The 17,247-nt window shown below is 41.1% G+C and overlaps 2 protein-coding genes across 3 annotated transcripts; one reads left to right on the top strand and one right to left on the bottom strand.

Annotated features, from left to right (window-relative positions):
* Window positions 1-9,887: 9,887 nt before the first annotated feature.
* Window positions 9,888-13,032, top strand: tor1 (torsin family 1). Of its 2 annotated transcripts, none has more exons than XM_072454490.1 (5): window positions 9,888-10,186; window positions 11,392-11,657; window positions 11,722-11,897; window positions 11,981-12,108; window positions 12,186-13,032. In XM_072454490.1, exons 1-5 carry the CDS (start codon window positions 9,988-9,990, stop codon window positions 12,428-12,430), a joined length of 1,014 nt encoding a protein of 337 aa, XP_072310591.1. In that variant the 5' UTR covers window positions 9,888-9,987; the 3' UTR covers window positions 12,431-13,032. The 2 variants fall into 2 exon arrangements, with proteins under 2 accessions (XP_072310591.1, XP_072310592.1); XM_072454491.1 differs by lacking the exon at window positions 9,888-10,186 and adding an exon at window positions 10,469-10,757.
* Window positions 13,033-14,024: 992 nt separating this feature from the next.
* nsa2 (NSA2 ribosome biogenesis homolog (S. cerevisiae)) lies at window positions 14,025-17,236 on the bottom strand. The gene is made up of 6 exons (XM_072454495.1): window positions 17,076-17,236; window positions 15,139-15,326; window positions 14,908-15,058; window positions 14,654-14,833; window positions 14,376-14,568; window positions 14,025-14,250 (listed from the first exon to the last, which is right to left on the bottom strand). Exons 1-6 carry the CDS (start codon window positions 17,076-17,078, stop codon window positions 14,183-14,185), a joined length of 783 nt encoding a protein of 260 aa, XP_072310596.1. The 5' UTR covers window positions 17,079-17,236; the 3' UTR covers window positions 14,025-14,182.
* Between the last annotated feature and the right edge of the window lie 11 nt (window positions 17,237-17,247).

Raw genomic sequence — 17,247 nt, 5'->3', positions numbered from 1 at the left:
GTCAAATTAACCAAGTGGAAACATTTTAGGTTAAAATCGTTTGTGATCAGTTGGAAATAATGACCAAGATGAAATTCTTAACCAAAAGTGTGCCGTCGGTAAGAAGGACAGGGTCGATGTTACAATGATTACACTTATATTCAGTCATATTATATTGAAAAAGCAATAGTGGGCCCTTTGCTGTGTGGAGCGTTACCACAGGGAGCAGGACATCCTGTCACTGTCTGTGCTGGAGACTCATGTAATAACTGAAAACATGAATTTATCAAAACATAATCTACACTATAGGGAAGTGAAGTGCATTGATTTAAGTTGTATTTGTGTAAGAGGTTAAATTGTAAGAATGGAGTCATCAAAATGTCTCTTTATATATTATTTAGCATTTTTGTCATGACTAACGCTACCTAATCTGTTCAAACCCAGGAAAAAGAACATAAGAATAGTGTTGCTTGACTTTAGCACTGCAACAATTGTTTCATTAGTCGACTATTGTCAGCAAAATGTTTTTGATTAATCGATAAAATGAAAAGTAAATCTATTGTACATCGAGAGATCCAACCTAATAAAGGTTGGAATATGGTCACTATGGCTTCAATGTAATATGTATGAATGTTGCTACTGGAAATCAGATTATTATTTTTTTACATGATTTTTTATTTAATAATGCAAAACTATAATACAAAAATGTATTATATATGTTTTAGAGTCTGTATAGTCAAGATAATTAAACATATATCTTAAGTATATTTTAGTATTACAATTGTGAGAAAGAAACATAACGATTTAACTTTTATTCACAATTCATGAGCAAACATCAGAGAAATCTTTCATTTTCTTTCATTCCCATTGTCTAACACGTTACTTTTCCTCATGTTTGCGACCAACATTTGTAATTCAACTTTCTGATTGACAAGATAAAGTTAAAATGTAACAAAAACTTTATTTTTCTTCTGAAATAATAAGAATGATTACTTTTTGGTCTTACACTTAAATAGCGTGATCTGATTAATCCTGATTATGGATTAACTGAATCTTCTTGACATATACAGTAATCACAATAGTTGCAGCCCTACTTTCTGTCAATATCCACATCAAAACAAGATTCCATTATCTTTTATCCCTGTTTGTTTTTGACACATGGTCACTATAATGCTTTGTTGGATATGAAAATGAAAGTCAGCACTGATCCACTGATTTTAGGAAAAGTTCAGACTTAAGGACCCACAAAACCGGACTGCATATGTCCCATCCATATATAGCTTATCAAATAATATTTATGCTATATGATCTCTATTTCATTAACATCGTCAAAGAACAGATGTAAGGTCAAAACATTAACATGTGTTTCAACTTAGAATACATTTTAAAGCCTATCTAGTCCTCCTTGTCATCATATTTCACAGTTTTATTGTAATAATAAAGTTAATATAACAGTGTATATTTCAGTGTTGCTGTCAGAAGAACCGTGTGACTCGATATAAAACGAAAAGGTTCCCAGACGGCAGCCCCTTAGTAACCTCACCCTCTCTCTCCGGGGGCACAGTAACTTAATCCTCGTTGATGTGGCATAAAGATGTTTCTGTGTTGGCCTACAAACATGGCTTATTCCGAGTCGAAACATGCCATGCAGCTACATAACAAATGTGAGAACAGTCTAAATAGTTTTGTTCTATTTACTTAGAAAGCCACAAAATACCAAGGGGGTGCTGTTACTTTCTCCCCGGGTCTTAATGATGGGTTCATTAAAACAGTTCCTCGCCGGGTAACTCGGTGCAGATGTTCTACTGTATGTTCAACCACAACTGCAGGAGCTCTGTACAGTAATATCAACATTACAGCCATTCGATCTTCTGTCTGTCCTTTGATTTTTCCCTCTCAAACGTCACCACCCTATTGATATTGAGTGTTCCTGATTCATTACAGAGGCGTTCTTAGCTGCGAAATACCAGCGTTTGGCATGTCACCGCTAAAATTGTGACGCTCAACAGCTCGAGCAGGTCGACGGCTCTCTCCTCCGTCGGTCACATCCTGAATCCTGACCTTTTTACCCCAGCCACTGTGTAAATAAGCACGACATGACGGGTATTATAGCTCCTGCACGCGGCTGTACGGGGAAATAAGTGTAAGGAAAGTATAATACACAACAAAAATACATCAATGTGGATGTAGCCAGAGCCAGACACAGATTAAACTATTTTAATTGGATTTCTTTGGTCCTAGTCTAAAGATAAAGATTAAACATGGTTGTCTCTGTTGTAATGAAAGCAGCTTATCTGGACACGACAAACTTATGGTGCCAAAATGTGTAGCTGCAACACTTTTTATAACAGGAAAGGTTGTAGTGGTGTCAAGGTTGTTTGGTTAATCAATATTTGTGATGATTCAGGTCGCACTATACTAGTGTAAATTCAATCTACGTGGTGAACATGACTGAATTTAAGATTTTACCAACATTTCCTGGCCACAAAGCTTGACAATTTAAGTGTCGTTTTGTGATGTTACTTCCTGGTTGGACATGAGCCGCGGATGTGACAGAGGCAGAGGTGATTCCACATCCGTTACTGTAAACAAGGGCCCAAACCCTGATAAATTACAGAATAGTTACGATTTGACCATTTATATCTGATAACAGCTTTATAGTGTTAAATGATTGTTTAAACTGTCAGAGAAACGTGGTGTTTATGCGTAAATTGTTCCTGTGTTTTGTTATGGTCGCTTATTGAAGAAAGAAACTCAGCTTCCCTTAAATTTCCACTTTTATTTATCCAATTTTCTTCTCAAACTATGATGAAAATTTACCACAGGGACTATTCCACCAAACAACGTAATAATTAGAAAAACATCGACATCAACGACATCAACATTGCTTGGTTTTGGGGATACATTCACACAATAGTTGCGATGACTGTGGCGTTTGTTTTACCGCTGTGGCAGACGCACACAGACAGTGGATGTGAGGAGGGTGTGGTGTAGTTTCTCACTCCAAACCAAATACTCACTGACAAATCACCATTTTTATAGCTTGTGTTGCTCTCTGTTTCTTTTATTGTGTAGTTATTTTTATCCTTTTTATTTACTTTATTATTTTAAGTCTTTGTTGCTTTCAGTTGCTTTTATTTAGAGCCAATTGACCTATTTGTATATTCCACTATGTGCAACACTGTGGAACCCTTTTGTTGTGTGTGTTATATAGAAATAAAGGTAGTTTGGACTGGATATTCTAATAATATATTCTATGCATGTGTTATATTTGTTTTAAGCACACAAATCTTTGCCTGCTTAGGTTAATGAACTTGTTTTGAATTCCTTCACCTCCTGACAGGAACTACATTCCATAGTCTTGAAAATAGCGGCTAAAACAAAGACAGGAAGTGATGTGAGAACACTTCCTCTCTATGGCGCTCAGAATTATCTCAATCCTGCAGACTGGCCCTGCTCTCCTCCCGCTCGGCCACCACCTCGAGGCTCTTAAACTAAGGCTATAGGGCACATTGTAAGAAAGGACACAGAAACGTTACTTGACTTAACCTCTAAAATATCAAACAATATCCAGAGTCAGTGACAACCTGGTTGTGATTAGGTTACAGCCGGAGTCACCTCCAAAGTCATGAATGTCGATGTGTTGCTGGTGAAACGTGGAGGATACATCTAACGCATTTGTCAGTCGGGTTTGATCTAATGCAAACCTGGTGTAACCTTTGACCTCAGATTCATATGGCAAAGTGCTGCAGGGAATAAAGTTGGGCAAAAACAATATTTCTCTGTCAGAAGTCATACTGGACTGTGCCTGCCTTGTTTACGACTTGCTCTACCTCAAATGTTTACTCTGACATGATTCATTTCAATATGACAAATTAGGAAATGATTTTGGTCACGAATGTCCAAAGATCTGCAGTTTCCATTATGGGAAATAAAATCCCGTGTTAATCTACTACGACCCTGCGACGAGCTGCGACGAGCTGGCCCCTGTCCAGCCTAAGGCCCAAAGTCACAGGGGACAGTCGCCCGCGGCCCCTAACGGGAACAAGCGGGAGAAAATGAATGATCTAATAAGACACAATATAAGCCTTTCAGTTTGGATTTGTCTGTATTTGTACTTATTAAACTGTGAAAGGATGGTGTGGGCTAAATTTAAAGGGGGGTAGAAGGTGGGGGACAGGAAGGTTCATTCAGCTCAATCTCCAGAAGCAGATCTTCCGCCCGACTGTTGCTTCCATGTGTTTCTACCTCTACAATAATATATGACTCCCAAAGCAGTTGGATAAAAGAGGGGATGAACAGAAGGGGAGGGGCGTGTACTTCAGCAAATGAATCACAAATCACTGGTTTGTCAAAGAGGGAGGTCTGTTTGCTCTGTGGAAAATAAATACACTTTGTTGTCATTTCTCCCAAGACTCAAAGATATAGTAGTCATAATAAATTTGGGGGGGAATTTAAGACCACGATTAAAGCTAGAAGAACCCTGCCGCTATAGAAACAAGTCTGCATATTTTTCTGAGTTAATGAAGAATAATAAACATTTCACTTTCACGCTTCCACTTTTGGCTGCACAATATGTATAAAATATGTCCACTTAAACGCAATGGCACTTTATGTGGTTATCATTCTCTCTTCTGTCATTGCCGCTGAAAAGAGATCCAATGCAAGAAACCTGTTCCATGTGTGATGTATTTGGTGACTGAGCTGGTGATGGTGGTTAATGTGAGATACATTGACCCCTAAACTGTGCCCACCCAAAGAAGCCTGCTTAGGTTCCCTTTTAACAAGTCTCCACAGGCTCGTCCGTCTTCTCTAAGAGCCTGTCAGGGATTTACCGGCCTGAAAAATGAAGTAGCCTTTACACAAATGAGACACAATGCAAGCGAAGCCTTTTTCACTTATAAAGGCCAAAACGCAGGAGACTAGTTAAGGAGGAAATGCTACCCTTGAAGTGTGTTTAACATTGCCTTGCCTTTGAAAAGTGTTTCCCTCCCTTAGTAGGGATTGAAAAAAGGAGATTGAATGGCCAGCAGAGAGTAATTCTAAAATATTTAAGATGATAAACTTAATTGTGTTTCATCTGAGAGTGATGGAGAGACAGCGGAAGTGAAGATCACTCAAGCCTCTGAATACAATGGGACATACAGTACAACGGGGACGGTCGTTTGAAACAGGGCAAGTCCAGATGCTTCCAAAGCTGATTATTGATCACATTCTCCAGCAGAAGCTCTCATCAGTCTCCACTGATTGTGCAAGACTAATACATGATAAAAACAATAAGACAATGTTGTAAGCATCAAATAGCTGTACATTCCAAGAGATGTTCCTCCTAAATACTTGTTAGACGGTTTAATAAATTGTAATACATGGTTTTCCACCTACAAATGGCAAGGCAAGTTTATTTGTAGAGCACATTTCATACACAAGGCAATTCAAAGTGCTTCATACAACAGTAACAAATGCATTAAAATCACAGAGACATGACAGAAATCACAAAACAGTTTAAGACATAAAGGAGAAGAGTGCAAAGAAAATCCTTTCAGTCATATGCACAGCTAAGCAAAAGCTTAGATTTGAACATTGTCAGAGTAGAACCTGTCTCACATCTTCAGGAAGACTGTTCCAGATTTTAGCTGCATAAAACTGAAATGCAGAGTCATGTTTAGTCCTGACTCTGGCACCAGCAGGAGGCCAGTCCATGTTTAGTCCTGACTCTGGCACCAGCAGGAGCCCGGTCCATGTTTAGTCCTGACTCTGGCACCAGCAGGAGGCCAGTCCATGTTTAGTCCTGACTCTGGCACCAGCAGGAGGCCAGTCCATGTTTAGTCCTGACTCTGGCACCAGCAGGAGGCCGGTCCATGTTTAGTCCTGACTCTGGCACCAGCAGGAGGCCGGTCCATGTTTAGTCCTGACTCTGGCACCAGCAGGAGGCCAGTCCATGTTTAGTCCTGACTCTGGCACCAGCAGGAGGCCAGTCCATGTTTAGTCCTGACTCTGGCACCAGCAGGAGGCCGGTCCATGTTTAGTCCTGACTCTGGCACCAGCAGGAGGCCGGTCCATGTTTAGTCCTGACTCTGGCACCAGCAGGAGGCCGGTCCATGTTTAGTCCTGACTCTGGCACCAGCAGGAGGCCGGTCCGTGTTTAGTCCTGACTCTGGCACCAGCAGGAGGCCGGCCCGTGTTTAGTCCTGACTCTGGCACCAGCAGGAGGCCGGTCCGTGTTTAGTCCTGACTCTGGCACCAGCAGGAGGCCAGTCCATGTTTAGTCCTGACTCTGGCACCAGCAGGTGGCCAGTCCATGTTTAGTCCTGACTCTGGCACCAGCAGGAGGCCAGTCCATGTTTAGTCCTGACTCTGGCACCAGCAGGTGGCCAGTCCATGTTTAGTCCTGACTCTGGCACCAGCAGGAGGCCGGTCCATGTTTAGTCCTGACTCTGGCACCAGCAGGAGGCCAGTCCATGTTTAGTCCTGACTCTGGCACCAGCAGGAGGCCGGTCCATGTTTAGTCCTGACTCTGGCACCAGCAGGAGGCCGGTCCATGTTTAGTCCTGACTCTGGCACCAGCAGGAGGCCGGTCCATGTTTAGTCCTGACTCTGGCACCAGCAGGAGGCCGGTCCATGTTTAGTCCTGACTCTGGCACCAGCAGGAGGCCGGTCCGTGTTTAGTCCTGACTCTGGCACCAGCAGGAGGCCGGCCCGTGTTTAGTCCTGACTCTGGCACCAGCAGGAGGCCGGTCCGTGTTTAGTCCTGACTCTGGCACCAGCAGGAGCCCGGTCCATGTTTAGTCCTGACTCTGGCACCAGCAGGAGGCCGGTCCATGTTTAGTCCAGCAGGAGGCCGGTCCATGTTTAGTCCTGACTCTGGCACCAGCAGGAGGCCGGTCCATGTTTAGTCCTGACTCTGGCACCAGCAGGAGGCCGGTCCATGTTTAGTCCTGACTCTGGCACCAGCAGGAGCCCGGTCCATGTTTAGTCCTGACTCTGGCACCAGCAGGAGGCCGGTCCATGTTTAGTCCTGACTCTAGCACCAGCAGGAGCCCGGTCCATGTTTAGTCCTGACTCTGGCACCAGCAGGAGGCCGGTCCATGTTTAGTCCTGACTCTGGCACCAGCAGGAGGCCGGTCCATGTTTAGTCCTGACTCTGGCACCAGCAGGAGGCCGGTCCATGTTTAGTCCTGACTCTGTGCACCAGCAGGAGCCCGGTCCATGTTTAGTCCTGACTCTGGCACCAGCAGGAGCCCGGTCCATGTTTAGTCCTGACTCTGGCACCAGCAGGAGGCCGGTCCATGTTTAGTCCTGACTCTGGCACCAGCAGGAGGCCGGTCCATGTTTAGTCCTGACTCTGTGCACCAGCAGGAGGCCGGTCCATGTTTAGTCCTGACTCTGGCACCAGCAGGAGGCCGGTCCATGTTTAGTCCTGACTCTGGCACCAGCAGGAGCCCGGTCCATGTTTAGTCCTGACTCTGGCACCAGCAGGAGGCTGGGCCCAGAGGTCCTCAGTCTGAGATGGTTCATCAATTTAAATATTTTTTATTTACGTGTATGGCATTTTATCATCTTTATCAATATATTTCTGGCTGTCGAATAAAATTGAGGAGTCATAAATTAAAAACTCCAAATATATTGGTGTAATATAATCCACAAATACCTATTGTTTATCATCCAGCCACCTGCAGCGTCTTCCTCCTTTAATTTATTTTAAATTTCCTTATTTCATCATTCACTTGGTTGGCAGGTCAGCCTCGGTCAGCCTCAAACCCCCTTTAACAGCAGGGGTGAACAGATGATAGACCTGTCCAGTTTACGTCGTGTCCTGAGTGAAATGTGTTTTTGACAAGAGATAGTGTTATTTTTCGTAAAGGAAAGAGCATTGAGTAAAACACAAAAGGAGGGCTGTATCGCTCACGTGGCAGAAGACCACACACATTCACTAAATAGATGGTGTTTATACCTTCAGGGTCAGCACAGGTGTGTTTGCTCTCTCCAGCCTTTTATTTATTCTTATCATGTGATCACTTCACATAACCTACAATAAAGTATTATTTTTACAGACGCCATATCAATTTCATCTTAATTTTCAATTTCAAATTCTTTCTCATTCCTTATGCTAAGGCTGCCAGTCCTGATTAGAGTTTAATCCAAAATGGATGAGCCCTGCAGGGAATCTCTCATAAATATGCCAGTTGCCTAAATTGCAGTCACTTTTCTTGACTTTTGTGGTCCTCCATAACCCTTGGTGCTACCTGGACCATGGAAAATAATAGAATATTGTGTATGTTTCATTTTCATAGATGACACATTTTAGATTCACACCAATAGACCTTATAATATTGAGTTTATAGGTTGAGAATAGTGGTGGAGGACCTCCTTGTTCCCCATAAGCTCTGCCTGGTACGCAGAGATCAGTTGTGCGGACATTGACCACCTGAAAGAGGAAGACCACAGCGGTTGTAGCAGTATGAAATCATTTCCTGCTTTAGTCTGAATATAGTAACGATTAGGTACAAAGGGGATGTTATGGCCAACTGCAGGGGCTCTACACACAATGGAGAACAGCCCTGCATGTTTATGTGATGACGGCAGGCATTGTACCTTCTCAAAAACCTATGGTCCTTAAGCCCTCTTAATGCTGTGTAGCATGCAAATACACTGAAAGAAAATATAAACACAACACTTTTGTTTTTGCTCCCAATTTTATTGAGCTGAAATCAAACATAGTAATGTTTTTCTATAAACACTAAAGACCCGTATTCATTGGTGTGACCACCAAAATGCCCGCCAAAGTTGCTGGAAATTGGCAGGAGCTGCAACACGATGTTGTATACGCCGATCCATAGCATCCCTTGTAAGAACGGTGTTTTCAGCTTCCAGGAATTGTGTACAGATCCTTCAACATGGGGCAGTGCATTATCATGCTGCAACATGAGGTGATGGCTGTCGACTGCATGTTCCAGTTCCTGACAAGATCCAGCAACTTTGGCGGCCATTTTGATGGTCAAGAGACTGGTTTCCTGGCCCCACTGACCCTCCCAATAAAGCATTTCAGAGTGGTCTTTTATTGTGGCCAGCCTAAGGCACATCTGTGCAATATTAATACCATCTCATCAGCATCTTGGTATGCCAAACCTGAGGTGGGATGGATTATTCATATGAATTGCAAACAATATTTGAGAGGTATGGGTTATTTTGTGTATATACAACATATAGTCCAAATCTGCAAAGGCTTAACAATTATTTATTTTGCTGTTGAGTTAAAGCGTTGAACTGAGTGAGCTAGCCCCTACTCCAATTGAATGTTAGTAGGCCTACATTAGTGGAATGGTAAGTCAATGGGACAGCAATTTAGAGTTCAACACCTTATAGTTGGCCTATATAATGGACTCTACATCACATTTTTAAGATCCACCTATTATATGAATATGAACCCAGCTGTCAATAAATAACACAGGGGTTAAAGTGTCCCTTTACTCCTTAAGGACAGAAGTAGGCTTTAATCTGATGCAAACCCCTGGTTCTGAACGGTTACCCTCTGAACAGAGCTGCAACTTAATGCATCGGCAACTTAGTGCCATCTAGTGGTAAGTGAACAAGGCCATTAATGGAATATAGTCTTACTATTTAACCTTTATGTGTAAGTGGAGAATGACTGAGCAGGCTAAAATAGGATATTAGCCACGAGCCTGTCCAACTGTAAAAGTGTCTCAGGTCTGACGTTTCTTCACGGGTAAAATCAGCGGTTGCCCATGTGTTAATTTTTTTAATTCATAATGCAGCATTGTAAACTCTTATTTATCATACAGCATGTCGACAGTGGTGTAGACCACGAGTGTCTGTCTGCAGAGATCCTCCAGTTTAACCTTTACCGACAGAGAAAAGTTTCTAAACCTGAAGCCGCTACGCCACCTTTGGACTGCGCACGCATCGAGAGCAGAAGACAAGTGCCACTAACAGATGTTTGCGCTGCTTGCCTTCAGTGGACTGAGCTAACGGGGATTAAAGCGACTGGAAATGAAGCACAGACGCAAACATGTGGTGTTGTTGTGGATGCTGGTCTGCTCTGGCCTGGCCGAAGCTATTGAGCCCATAAGTACCAGCATAGCCGTGGGCATGGCCGCGGCTCTCACGGGCTTCTTAGCCAGTTATCCCAATATCCTCTACTATTTCCACGAGTGCTGTCGACCCGAGTGGATTTCTTTCAACAAAACAGGTGTGTTTCCACCACTGTAACTGTCAGCTAACGTCCAAGCTGTTGCAACCAAGGCTAACATCAGACTTAGGCTATATGTTTCACCATAACTCCTGTGTGATTCTGCAGAGTGAGCAGCGTTATGGAACAAGGCTGTGTGACAAGTGTTTAGAAGTGTTGTGAATACGTGTAACGTTACATTAGTTAATTGAAACGTTAGCTAAGCTAGCAAAACTCTTGTGTGACGTCACCATGGTCGTCACGCGATCGGATGACGTCGACATTGCGGAAGTTGTCTTGTGTGCTCGACGGTTAGCTCCTAGCTACTGTAGCTTGTCTAGATCAGAATAATCGCTTTAATTTAGCTTAGCTAATGTCCAGAGCACTTGAATCCGATGTTACACCATTACGAGGATGAAAGTAGAACGCATATATCTGTTTTTTTACGGAATATCCTTAATCTGTGCACGTGTAAACGCGTTTGATCCGATCACAACAACTGTAGCAGTGGGGATTGGTGCGACACTTGGGACTATTTACAAATACTTCCAGGAAAAGTGTTCTTCTAAATGGATTGCTTTCAATGCAACGGGTGAGAAAGTAGAACACATATCAAACTTGTTTTACGCTCACTACTCGAAATTGAAAACAAAAACACATACAAACACCCAATTAAGTTTATCTTCTTTTGTTCTTGTGATGTTGAATGTGTTTAACTGACAACATGAGGTGGATAATATTTTCAAATGATGATAACGTTAGCCAGCATCATCAGACAACAGATGTGTTTAAACATTCATTTCATTTTCTACCGCTTGTTCCCGTTAAGAGTCGCGGGAGACTGAGCCTCTCCCAGTGACTTAGGGCCTTAGGCAGGGTTCACCCTGGGCAGGGGCCAGCTTGTCCCTGGGTTAACACAAAGACACAGACAAACATTCACTTTCACATTCATTCACTAGGGCCAATTTAGAGTTGACAATTTACCTGACACATGCATGTGGGAGGAATCCGGAGAACTAACCACTCTGCCACCGTGCACCCCGTGTTAAATGTTAAAACAGGATTTTTGTTTTTTTATCAGCACATTTGTAGCATTGCACTATAACAAATTATGCTCAATATTCAAAGAATGCATATTTTCAAAACGAGATCCACAATCTCTATATTTCAATATTTCCCACCTCTATTACACTATTTTTATATATTTCTTTTGCATTATTTTGTAGGTCTTGATGTGGACTTGGAGAAGAGACTGTTTGGGCAGCACATTGCGACTCGGATCATTTCAAAAGCTGTAAATGGGTTTGTGAATAACGACAAACCAAAGAAGCCCCTGGTCCTCTCTCTACATGGATGGACTGGGACTGGAAAGAACTTTGTCAGTAAAATGATTGCAGAAAACCTCTACAAGGAGGGAATGCACAGCAGTTTTGTGCATGTTTTTACATCTGAACTGCATTTCCCACACGCCAGTCAAATTGAGACTTACAAGGTGTGCTTGCATTAGTTCTATCCACATTTGATAAAACATTAACCATGATTTTTTCCACCTTTAGTCTCAGCTACAGCAATGGATCAAAGGCAACGTAACCAACTGTGCCCAGTCCATGTTTATTTTTGATGAAATGGATAAGATGCAGCCAGGTTTGATCGACAGCATTAAGCCTTACCTGGATTATTATGATAGACTGGATGGAGTGTCCTATCAAAAAGCCATCTTCATCTTTCTCAGGTGTGCAGTTAAGAGGTCACACATTCACTCCAACCAATAGATGAAATTAGTAGTAAAACTATTTCCTGTTCTTGTTTCCATAGCAATGCTGGAGGCGAGAAAATAACTGAGACGGCACTAGATTTCTGGAAAGCTGGGAAAAACAGAGAAGAGATTAAACTTTGTGATCTGGAAAATGCACTCTCTCTGTCAGTGTTTAATAACAAGAAAAGTAAGTTTTCTGACATTTTAGTGTTCAAAATGTCAATACTGTTACGTTAAGCTAATAGTGTATTTATGTTTACACAGGTGGCCTGTGGCGCACATGTTTGATTGACAAGAATTTGGTGGACTTTTTTGTCCCTTTTCTTCCATTGGAATACAAACACGTGGTTCAATGCGTCTTGGCTGAGATGGAAGCCAGAGATCTAGAACCAGACAAGGGTATAGCAAACCAAGTGGCTAGAGATTTAATTTACTTTCCCAAGTCTGAGAGGGTGTTCTCAGCCACAGGCTGCAAGACAATAATTAGTAAACTGGACTACTACTACTAGTTATGTGCAACTGTCTGGAGGATGCCAAATGAAGTCACTGCACGCACTTTTAAATGTGAGGGTCTTTCTGCCAAACAGCACAAGCAAGTGGCGACTGTCGTGTTTAAAAAAAAAAAAAAAAAAAAAAAAAAAATCCTGAACATTATTGTTAAGTCACAGAGTGGCTCCTTTTAACAGACTTCATCTGGATCTGTCAGTTTCTGTACGTTTTGCAGACGGCCTTGTTTTTACCTTTTGTCTTTGGTTTACTGGGGAAACATTTTGACCTCAATGTCTTTTTGCATTGTTCCATTTTTAAGTCTACTTAGTTTTACACTGACTAGAATGATTTATTGGTAGTTACAGACAATGGATACTTTTGTTTAATGATTTACATGTAATTGGATACATTTTAAAGGTTGATATGACAATTGACACATTTTAATGATCTGCATTTTACTCTTAAACCTTTTTTAAATAGAATTTTTCATTTCTATAAATGCTATTGGCCTTTTTATACAATTTTACACAAGAGGGGCCTTGAGAAGTAACATTGTATTTTGTAGATGTTGATGTTACTAAGAACTTATGCTGTCCACAAATCAAAATAAATACCATTCAAATGTTGCTATTTTTATTTTATTTACCACGAGATCAGTGGCCTGTTTCATAAAATTGGTACTTCCCATGGTATATTCAAATGACCAAGTAATTTGGATTTTATAAAGCACTGTCTGTTGCTATGGCAATTTCAACTGATCTAGAGCAGACTAAAAGCAGGTGTATAAACTCTGTAAACATATGACAACTTTATATTTGCAAAATGTAAAGTTAGAATTATGAGTTTTATAGATGCAAATTAAGTAGGCTGTCTATCAAAATTGTCCTTTTAACAATATTGTACATTAGCCTGTCTTTCAATATTGTCCTCTTTACTCATTCATCACATTAAGTTTAAACTCAACTGTTGGACATAATGTGATCATTTGAACACTGATCATTTATAACTGACCAAACATGATCAGCGCATTAGTGAGTGGCTTTATCCTTGAGCCTGCGGCTTTGATAGTAAAATACTTATGAACAGAGTATTGTTAAAGTTTCCCTGTTAATTTCTCACCAAACACAGGGGTGTGTCCCTCTTCCCTTAAGTGTTGTGGGCGTTTCCTCCTTAGTCTTGTATTGTCTATGCGTCATGTAGCTGAATGTGTTACGTTAACAACATAATTAAAGAACAACATGATGAATAGGTTCATGTATGTTATTTTAAATTGCATTTCAAGATGAATTGTCTGTTCTTGGTTGGATTTGAATAAATTTTCCCAAAAAATCCAACTTATACTCCAGTGCAACTTATGTTTTTATTATGCAGTTTTTGGCTGGTGTGACTTATATTCCCGGAAAATACGCGAGTTGTGCGCTACAAAATTTGCCCAAAGTGAACACAAAATGTTTTATATGTAATTTTGAACCAGAACTAGCCAACAGCATCAGTTTGTGACTGCCAACAGAGTCCTGAGCTGGTACTGCTACACACACTTCATGCATAAAAGATAAAAAAAGCAATTTCTAACATACCAGAAATGCCTCAGAGTGATTTATTTTGATACAAGAATTATCATCAGATTGAAGAAATTTATTTTATGATTTGTTAAACTCTGTTACTCTCCACAAAGATCAACAGTTTGCGGATCCCCAGATGTTCTTCTGGATTAGAAGCACTGCTCTTCTCTCATGAGTTGTAAATTACAGTCTTTGAGGCGGTCAGGAGACTTATACCAGCAGCACTGCATTAATGCAGCCATCGTTCTCAGGGTTATTTGTCACCTGGGCATATTTACCTGGAAAATGGAAAGAATATTAAAGCACACATTAAAGTTTTGTACAAAAATATAATGTTTTTCTTAAAAAACAACAGCAAATTAGATATTGCATTATGAATATAGCAATTTAGTAATAAACTCACCCCAGACCACTTTTCCTCCTTGTGTTACTAATCCCAGTTCGCTGACGTTGACCTCTACAACTGTTCCTTTTGTGATGACTCCCAGTGATGTGTAGAGAGGAGACGAGGGGTTCTTCTTTACACCAAGTATGGGAAGGCAGAATGTGGCTTTCAGCTCTGGGTGTGTGACATGAGCCTTTTTAAAGCGCAGACCCTAAAGTAAGAGAAGAACAAGGAGATGGTAAATTCTAAATATGTTGATTTATTTTGTTTTTTCAGTTTAAAAGATGAAATCTTACCATAGGTCTAATAAATCGTTCATATTTTGGTGGTTTACGTGTGAATCCATCGCCGACAAAACAGACTTTGGTGACCATTCTCTTCCATGCCTTTTTCTGTCTTTTTCCCGTTTTGATTACTTTGAGAACCTCAGTTTCTCCTTGCGCTCGTACTTTGGGCAAAGGAACTTCCCATTTGCCCTAAAGAGAGAACACTTAAATTCAACTTACAACATTTATGATACATGATCCTTATAATATCAGTCAGTACTCACAGCTTTTTCTTTCCTTTTCTGCTTGATCATGTTGGAAAGAACTTTAGCACGAGACTGTCCCTCTCTGTCAAGGAGATAAGCTGGCACTGCTCCTTCAGGAGTCTTGTCATCATTTTTCTGTTTCGTCTTCCTCTGTTCGTGCATTTTGATGCTACAAAATATGACATCAATCAACGTGAGGTAATGTTAGAAAGGGAATATATTAATTATGGACTTTCTTTTTAAACTTACGTTTTCTTCATCTGGATCTTCTCAGCATGTCTTTGTTTATGGTACAGTTTGGCCTTCAAACCAATAAGCTTCCTGGCTTTGTGGGATCTCTCATGGACCTCACGGCTCTCCTTCTTTCTTTTCCTCTCATGGTGGTCAAGGCGGTAACCGTGCCGTTTGCGGTGCAACTCAATGTGCTCGTTCTGGGGCTGTAAGACCAAGGCAAGTTTATTTGTACAGCACAATTCATGCGAGTAATCAAAACGCTTTGCAGAACAAGAAAGATGCATTAAAATCACAATACAAACAATTCAAAACATAGATGATCATCATGTGAAACGCTGATTTCCCATGTTTAGTCCTGACTCTGGGACCAGCAGGAGGCCAGTCCCAGAGTCCGAGATGGTTCATATGGCATTAACATGTCCGAGATGTACATTAGTGCCATGGAGAGCTGCTTAAAGTCTATTTTCTGAGCCTCAGGGAGCCAGTGCAGAGACCTGAGAACAGGACTAATGTTATGGTACTTCCTGGTTCTAGTCAAGACTCGAGCAGCAGCGTTCTGGATGTATGTTTGGACAGGCCGTTACAGTAGTCTAACCTAACCTACTGGAGACAAATGCAAGTCTCCAGGTCTGATTATTGATTGACTGTATTGACTGATTACACTTTTCCTATCCAATCCAACTTTATTTGTATAGCACATTTTACCAAGACAAAGTCTCCAAAGTGCTGCACAGACTACAAAGCAAGCAAAAGCAAAATATGTTAAAACAATAAAGAATACAAATTAAATAAATACGTACAAACTAAATAAAACCTAATTAAAAACAATTTAAAATATACAAAATAATAAAAGACTGTCAGAGGACTACAAAATTCTCATTCCGGGTTAAATGCCAGTGAATAACAGTGCATTTTTAAACAAGACTGAAGGTGCAGTCTTTATGTGGGGAGGAAGAGCGTTCCAAAGTTTGGGGCCAACTACAGAAAAGGCCCAGTTGCCCCAGCTTCTGAGTCTCGTTTTTGGGACAAGAAGTTGGGACTGGCCTTCAGACCTCAGCGAGCCTGCAGGAGTGTAGGGAACAATGAGGTCTGAAATGTAAGCGGGGGCTACTCCGTGAAGCGTGTTTAAAATAAAAAAATGTTTAATCAACTCTAAAATTAATGGGAAGCCAGTGCAGTGAGGATAAAATGGGTGTAATATGTTCTCAACGACGTGTGCGCAGAAAACCTTTGAGTTAAACTATGTAAACAAAAAAAAGTCCTCTAATGAAACAATGTTTCAAGCTGCAATAAGGACAACGTAGACATGGAAAACATACTACAAACAGGTCCACATAAACACACCTATAAAACTAGTGTTATTTTATTTACTGTATAAGACATGGGCACAATATTGCACAGATCAAAGATGGCTACAAGTTACACATTTTAATTTGGGCAGAGTCAAAGTGACAGCAAGTTAACAGTGTGCAGGTCATACAAAACCACCAAACAATCCCCAGCAGAGGGAGCACCACATCAGCGGTCCAAATACATATAATATTTACATTCTACATGATTCCAACAGACACCAGATAAACAACTACGGAACTGATTATGTTTAAAACAAATCATATAGTAACGCCACACGTACCTGTGTAATGCCCATCAAAACCCATATGCATAACCTATGCATATGCCTGCCTATGGTTGTGATGCGTACATTGACTGTATCAGGGCTACTAAATTAGTTGCAGTGGCCGAGGTAAACAAACTTCAACAACTAATATATACATTTTGACAATTCATTTTCAGCGCAGGTCATGCAGTTACCGTGAACGTTAGAAGCTTCAACAATTCAAAAACAAACTCACACAAAACGCGGCACATGTGAGCCATGCTACACGCGACATGCTAACAACTTTAAACTATTCAAGTTGCTGAACAGGTAAATAAAACGGTTAAAATCTCACCATTTTGTCTTTAGCTTGATGTTACACCTTCTCCTTGTCTGTTGTTTGGTGGCAGTGGTAGATAAAGGCGTAGTTTGGTGTTATTTTCAAGGGAGTTTGGGCTATTCAGATGTTATTTTCCCGAAGCCTACGCTTTAGAGGAAGTGTGTCATCGTAAGACAGGAAGTTAAAA

Source organism: Eucyclogobius newberryi, unplaced genomic scaffold (genome assembly GCF_026437365.1).
Source record: "Eucyclogobius newberryi isolate DKJ021-1_F unplaced genomic scaffold, fEucNew1.0.hap1 SCAF_2, whole genome shotgun sequence".
Taxonomy (NCBI): Eukaryota; Metazoa; Chordata; class Actinopteri; order Gobiiformes; family Gobiidae; genus Eucyclogobius; species Eucyclogobius newberryi.
This window is presented reverse-complemented; position numbering and strand designations above follow the sequence as displayed.

Coding starts and splice junctions, on each gene's coding strand:
- tor1 (XM_072454490.1), top strand. CDS start 9,988: ATGAAGCACAGACGCAAACATGTGGTGTTGTTGTGGATGCTGGTCTGC. Junction 10,187..11,391: donor GATTTCTTTCAACAAAACAG/GTGTGTTTCCAC, acceptor ATTATTTTGTAG/GTCTTGATGTGGACTTGGAG. Junction 12,109..12,185: donor AGTGTTTAATAACAAGAAAA/GTAAGTTTTCTG, acceptor ATGTTTACACAG/GTGGCCTGTGGCGCACATGT.
- nsa2 (XM_072454495.1), bottom strand. Junction 14,569..14,653: donor AACGATTTATTAGACCTATG/GTAAGATTTCAT, acceptor CTCTTACTTTAG/GGTCTGCGCTTTAAAAAGGC. Junction 14,251..14,375: donor AGGAGGAAAAGTGGTCTGGG/GTGAGTTTATTA, acceptor TCCATTTTCCAG/GTAAATATGCCCAGGTGACA.